The 7500-nt window shown below is 45.1% G+C and overlaps 1 protein-coding gene across 1 annotated transcript in view; it reads right to left on the reverse strand.

Moving 5' to 3' along the window:
* Positions 1 to 3537: 3537 nt before the first annotated feature.
* The window catches only part of rasal2 (RAS protein activator like 2), a gene marked incomplete at its 3' end in the record, with an annotated part of 25376 nt that continues 21413 nt past the window's right edge, over positions 3538 to 7500 (reverse strand). The window contains exon 4 of the mRNA XM_079648616.1: positions 3538 to 3751. Within this exon, the coding sequence (XP_079504742.1) occupies positions 3538 to 3751 (214 nt within the window). The remainder of the gene's footprint in view (positions 3752 to 7500) is intronic.

A 7500-nucleotide genomic window follows, 5' to 3' on the forward strand; every position in this document is an offset into this window, starting at 1 on the left:
TGGCTTAGTTAGAGAGGTTACTTCCTGTTGGCTGGGCAGGGTAGTTTACACACCCGTCTGATTTGACTTTCTCAGGACTTGAAACTGTTTTTTGGGGGCAGACCCCCACAAAGAAAAAAATATATAGGGTCATCATCTGAACAGTTTGTTACGCTCATTGAGTCCTCCGTGAGCAGAGCATCAAGTTGACTATAACAGCTGAATGATTACCATGTTGATCAGCAGAACGCCTCACACACTGATTAAGATCTACAGGTTTAGTTCGTTTTGATTCCATGCTGAGTGCAGCCACACTGACAGACTCTGCTCTGTCACTGCAGACCGTACCTCGTTCCTTCAGTACTTGGGGGGCCCGAATGCGCCGTCCCGTTGAAATGAAATCGCCGCCAATCACATTTCCTCGCTCGCGCCAGGGCCGGGGGAGGGGTTACAAGGCTCGCGTCTTGTGCTGCATTCACTTGCACTCGGACATTAGAGACTTTCTCTCATAAATGTCCGATGAGCCACAACTTTTCTTTCAGAACAAAGCTGCCAACTGGGGCGGCAAGGCTATTTTTAGGGTGGCAGTTACCCCGGTAGATCCGCCCCTGCTTCACCGGTACTTGCTTTTGATCAAAGTCAACGCGGAAAACCCGCACCCACACAGGTAGGTGGAGGTGAAGGGAATGAGCACTTTTACAGCCTTTTTGGCGAGGTGGGGGACTCGGTCTCTTTTCTGCCAGACGCTGTCTCCTCTCTCACTTTAGTTAACTTCGCTAAAACTCGATCCATGGTGCCGCTCACATAAAGTTAGCTGAAGTTAACAAGCTAGATTTCACTGTTTTTCGTTATTTATTTACGCTGGGACTCCCCTGACGCTCTCCGGCGCCCCCCAGGGGAGGCACGCCTCACACTTTGAAAACCGCTGAGGTAGACCATCAGAGAGAAAGGTAGACCATCAGAGAGACAGGTAGACAGGTAGACCATCAGAGAGACAGGTAGACCATCAGAGAGACAGGTAGACCATCAGAGAGACAGGTAGACAGGTAGACCATCAGAGAGACAGGTAGACCATCAGAGAGACAGGTAAACCATCAGAGAGACAGGTAGACCATCAGAGAGACAGGTAGACCATCAGAGAGACAGGTAGACAGGTAGACCATCAGAGAGACAGGTAGACCATCAGAGAGACAGGTAGACCATCAGAGAGACAGGTAGACCATCAGAGAGACAGGTAGACAGGTAGACCATCAAAGAGACAGGTAGGCCATCAGAGAGACAGGTAGACCATCAGAGAGACAGGTAAACCATCAGAGAGACAGGGAGACCATCAGAGAGACAGGTAGACAGGTAGACCATCAGAGAGATAGATAGACAGGTAGACCATCAGAGAGACAGGTAGCCAGGTAGACCATCAGAGAGACAGGTAGCCAGGTAGACCATCAGAGAGACAGGTAGACAACCAGAGAGACAGGTAAACCATCAGAGAGACAGGTAGACCATCAGAGAGACAGGTAGACCATCAGAGAGACAGGTAGACAGGTAGACCATCAGAGGGACAGGTAGACAGGTAAACCATCAGAGGGACAGGTAGACAGGTAGACCATCAGAGAGACAGGTAGACAGGTAAACCATCAGAGGGACAGGTAGACAGGTAGGCCATCAGAGAGACAGGTAGACCATCAGAGAGACAGGTAAACCATCAGAGAGACAGGTAGACCATCAGAGAGACAGGTAGACCATCAGAGGGACAGGTAGACAGGTAGACCATCAGAGAGATAGGTAGACAGGTAGACCATCAGAGAGATAGATAGACAGTTAGACCATCAGAGAGACAGGTAGACAGGTAGACCATCAGAGAGACAGGTAGACAATCAGAGAGACAGGTAGACCATCAGAGAGACAGGTAGACAGGTAGACCATCAAAGAGACAGGTAGGCCATGAGAGACAGGGAGACCATCAGAGAGACAGGGAGACCATCAGAGAGACAGGTAGACAGGTAGACCATCAGAGGGACAGGTAGACAGGTAGACCATCAGAGAGATAGGTAGACAGGTAGACCATCAGAGAGATAGATAGACAGGTAGACCATCAGAGAGACAGGTAGACAGGTAGACCATCAGAGAGACAGGTAGCCAGGTAGACCATCAGAGAGACAGGTAGACAACCAGAGAGACAGGTAAACCATCAGAGAGACAGGTAGACCATCAGAGAGACCATCAGTGAGACAGGTAGACAGGTAGACCATCAGAGGGACAGGTAGACAGGTAAACCATCAGAGAGACAGGTAGACCATCAGAGGGACAGGTAGACAGGTAGACCATCAGAGAGATAGGTAGACAGGTAGACCATCAGAGAGATAGATAGACAGTTAGACCATCAGAGAGACAGGTAGACAGGTAGACCATCAGAGAGACCATCAGAGAGACAGGTAGACAGGTAGACCATCAGAGGGACAGGTAGACAGGTAAACCATCAGAGAGACAGGTAGACCATCAAAGGGACAGGTAGACAGGTAGACCATCAGAGAGATAGGTAGACAGGTAGACCATCAGAGAGATAGATAGACAGTTAGACCATCAGAGAGACAGGTAGACAGGTAGACCATCAGAGAGACAGGTAGACCATCAGAGAGACAGGTAGACAGGTAGACCATCAAAGAGACAGGTAGGCCATCAGAGAGACAGGTAGACCATCAGAGAGACAGGTAAACCATCAGAGAGACAGGGAGACCATCAGAGAGACAGGTAGACAGGTAGACCATCAGAGGGACAGGTAGACAGGTAGACCATCAGAGAGATAGGTAGACAGGTAGACCATCAGAGAGATAGATAGACAGGTAGACCATCAGAGAGACAGGTAGACAGGTAGACCATCAGAGAGACAGGTAGACAACCAGAGAGACAGGTAAACCATCAGAGAGACAGGTAGACCATCAGAGAGAGCATCAGAGAGACAGGTAGACAGGTAGACCATCAGAGGGACAGGTAGACAGGTAAACCATCAGAGGGACAGGTAGACAGGTAGACCATCAGAGAGACAGGTAGACAGGTAAACCATCAGAGGGACAGGTAGACAGGTAGGCCATCAGAGAGACAGGTAGACCATCAGAGAGACAGGTAAACCATCAGAGAGACAGGTAGACCATCAGAGAGACAGGTAGACAGGTAGACCATCAGAGGGACAGGTAGACCGGTAGACCATCAGAGAGATAGGTAGACAGGTAGACCATCAGAGAGATAGATAGACAGTTAGACCATCAGAGAGACAGGTAGACAGGTAGACCATCAGAGAGACAGGTAGACAATCAGAGAGACAGGTAAACCATCAGAGAGACAGTTAGACCATCAGAGAGACAGGTAGACCATCAGAGAGACAGGTAGACAGGTAGACCATCAGAGGGACAGGTAGACAGGTAAACCATCAGAGGGACAGGTAGACAGGTAAACCATCAGAGGGACAGGTAGACAGGTAGACCATCAGAGAGACAGGTAGACCATCAGAGACAGGTAGACCATCAGAGAGACAGGTAGACCATCAGAGAGACAGGTAGACCATCAGAGAGACAGGTAGACCATCAGAGAGACAGGTAGACCATCAGAGAGACAGTGTGTCCTGACCTCGAAGCAGAAGTCCTGGCCCAGGATGCTGCTGTGCAGAGGCTTGATGAACACGTCGTCCTCCATGTTCAGATCCAGAGACTCCACTGCACTGCAGGGAGTCAGCAGGGGGTCCTGGGAGACTTCCTGTAACCGGGGGAGACCACGGGACCTGGGGTGGGGGGGAGGAGGAGTTTGTTTACATGACAAGGCATCTATACCTAGTGTATCTATACAGCAACACAAGGCCATTCAAAGTGCTTTAAAAAAAAGATTCAATTATATTGTGCATTGTACGTGATTAAGGGGGCGGGACATCTCTAAACAGGTTGACAAATCAAAAGAGAGCAGGCCAGCTAACCAATCAGAGCAGACTGGGCTCTGGTTTCTCTGGAGAGGACTCTTTAAAGTAGAGACACTACATACTGATATACACCTGAACATCAGCAGGAGAGGACTCTTTAAAGTAGAGACACTACATACTGATATACACCTGAACATCAGCAGGAGAGGACTCTTTAAAGTAGAGACACTACATACTGATATACACCTGAACATCAGCAGGAGAGGACTCTTTAAAGTAGAGACACTACATACTGATATACACCTGAACATCAGCAGGAGAGGACTCTTTAAAGTAGAGACACTACATACTGATATACACCTGAACATCAGCAGGAGAGGACTCTTTAAAGTAGAGACACTACATACTGATATACACCTGAACATCAACAGGAGAGGACTCTTTAAAGTAGAGACACTACATACTGATATACACCTGAACATCAGCAGGAGAGGACTCTTTAAAGTAGAGACACTACATACTGATATACACCTGAACATCAGCAGGAGAGGACTCTTTAAAGTAGAGACACTACATACTGATATACACCTGAACATCAGCAGGAGAGGACTCTTTAAAGTAGAGACACAACATACTGATATACACCTGAACATCAGCAGGAGAGGACTCTTTAAAGTAGAGACACTACATACTGATATACACCTGAACATCAGCAGGAGAGAACTCTTTAAAGTAGAGACACTACATACTGATATACACCTGAACATCAGCAGGAGAGGACTCTTTAAAGTAGAGACACTACATACTGATATACACCTGAATATCAGCAGGAGAGGACTCTTTAAAGTAGAGACACTACATACTGATATACACCTGAACATCAGCAGGAGAGGACTCTTTAAAGTAGAGACACTACACACTGATATACACCTGAACATCAAGAGGAGAGGACTCTTTAAAGTAGAGACACTACATACTGATATACACCTGAACATCAGCAGGAGAGGACTCTTTAAAGTAGAGACACTTCATACTGATATACACCTGAATATCAGCAGTAGAGGACTCTTTAAAGTAGAGACACTACATACTGATATACAACTGAATATCAGCAGGAGAGGACTCTTTAAAGTAGAGACACTACATACTGATATACACCTGAACATCAGCAGGAGAGGACTCTTTAAAGTAGAGACACTACATACTGATATACACCTGAACATCAGCAGGAGAGGACTCTTTAAAGTAGAGACACTACATACTGATATACACCTGAATATCAGCAGGAGAGGACTCTTTAAAGTAGAGACACTACATACTGATATACACCTGAACATCAGCAGGAGAGGACTCTTTAAAGTAGAGACACTACATACTGATATACACCTGAATATCAGCAGGAGAGGACTCTTTAAAGTAGAGACACTACATACTGATATACACCTGAACATCAGCAGGAGAGGACTCTTTAAAGTAGAGACACTACATACTGATATACACCTGAACATCAGCAGGAGAGGACTCTTTAAAGTAGAGACACTACATACTGATATACACCTGAACATCAGCAGGAGAGGACTCTTTAAAGTAGAGACACTACATACTGATATACACCTGAACATCAGCAGGAGAGGACTCTTTAAAGTAGAGACACTACATACTGATATACACCTGAACATCAACAGGAGAGGACTCTTTAAAGTAGAGACACTACATACTGATATACACCTGAACATCAGCAGGAGAGGACTCTTTAAAGTAGAGACACTACATACTGATATACACCTGAACATCAGCAGGAGAGGACTCTTTAAAGTAGAGACACTACATACTGATATACACCTGAACATCAGCAGGAGAGGACTCTTTAAAGTAGAGACACAACATACTGATATACACCTGAACATCAGCAGGAGAGGACTCTTTAAAGTAGAGACACTACATACTGATATACACCTGAACACCAGCAGGAGAGGACTCTTTAAAGTAGATACACTACATACTGATATACACCTGAACATCAGCAGGAGAGGACTCTTTAAAGTAGAGACACTACATACTGATATACACCTGAACATCAGCAGGAGAGGACTCTTTAAAGTAGAGACACTACATACTGATATACACCTGAACATCAGCAGGAGAGGACTCTTTAAAGTAGAGACACTACATACTGATATACACCTGAACATCAGCAGGAGAGGACTCTTTAAAGTAGAGACACTACATACTGATATACACCTGAACATCAGCAGGAGAGGACTCTTTAAAGTAGAGACACTACATACTGATATACACCTGAACATCAGCAGGAGAGGACTCTTTAAAGTAGAGACACTACATACTGATATACACCTGAACATCAGCAGGAGAGGACTCTTTAAAGTAGAGACACTACATACTGATATACACCTGAATATCAGCAGGAGAGGACTCTTTAAAGTAGAGACACTACATACTGATATACACCTGAACATCAGCAGGAGAGGACTCTTTAAAGTAGAGACACTACATACTGATATACACCTGAACACCAGCAGGAGAGGACTCTTTAAAGTAGATACACTACATACTGATATACACCTGAACATCAGCAGGAGAGGACTCTTTAAAGTAGAGACACTACATACTGATATACACCTGAACATCAGCAGGAGAGGACTCTTTAAAGTAGAGACACTACATACTGATATACACCTGAACATCAGCAGGAGAGGACTCTTTAAAGTAGAGACACTACATACTGATATACACCTGAACATCAGCAGGAGAGGACTCTTTAAAGTAGAGACACTGCATACTGATATACACCTGAACATCAGCAGGAGAGGACTCTTTAAAGTAGAGACACTACATACTGATATACACCTGAACATCAACAGGAGAGGACTCTTTAAAGTAGAGACACTACATACTGATATACACCTGAACATCAGCAGGAGAGGACTCTTTAAAGTAGAGACACTACATACTGATATACACCTGAACATCAGCAGGAGAGGACTCTTTAAAGTAGAGACACTACATACTGATATACACCTGAACATCAGCAGGAGAGGACTCTTTAAAGTAGAGACACAACATACTGATATACACCTGAACATCAGCAGGAGAGGACTCTTTAAAGTAGAGACACTACATACTGATATACACCTGAACACCAGCAGGAGAGGACTCTTTAAAGTAGATACACTACATACTGATATACACCTGAACATCAGCAGGAGAGGACTCTTTAAAGTAGAGACACTACATACTGATATACACCTGAACATCAGCAGGAGAGGACTCTTTAAAGTAGAGACACTACATACTGATATACACCTGAACATCAGCAGGAGAGGACTCTTTAAAGTAGAGACACTACATACTGATATACACCTGAACATCAGCAGGAGAGGACTCTTTAAAGTAGAGACACTGCATACTGATATACACCTGAACATCAGCAGGAGAGGACTCTTTAAAGTAGAGACACTACATACTGATATACACCTGAACATCAGCAGGAGAGGACTCTTTAAAGTAGAGACACTACATACTGATATACACCTGAACATCAGCAGGAGAGGACTCTTAAAAGTAGAGACACTACATACTGATATACACCTGAACAT

The sequence above is a fragment of the Notothenia rossii genome (assembly GCF_949606895.1).
Source record: "Notothenia rossii genome assembly, chromosome: 9".
Taxonomy (NCBI): domain Eukaryota; kingdom Metazoa; phylum Chordata; class Actinopteri; order Perciformes; family Nototheniidae; genus Notothenia; species Notothenia rossii.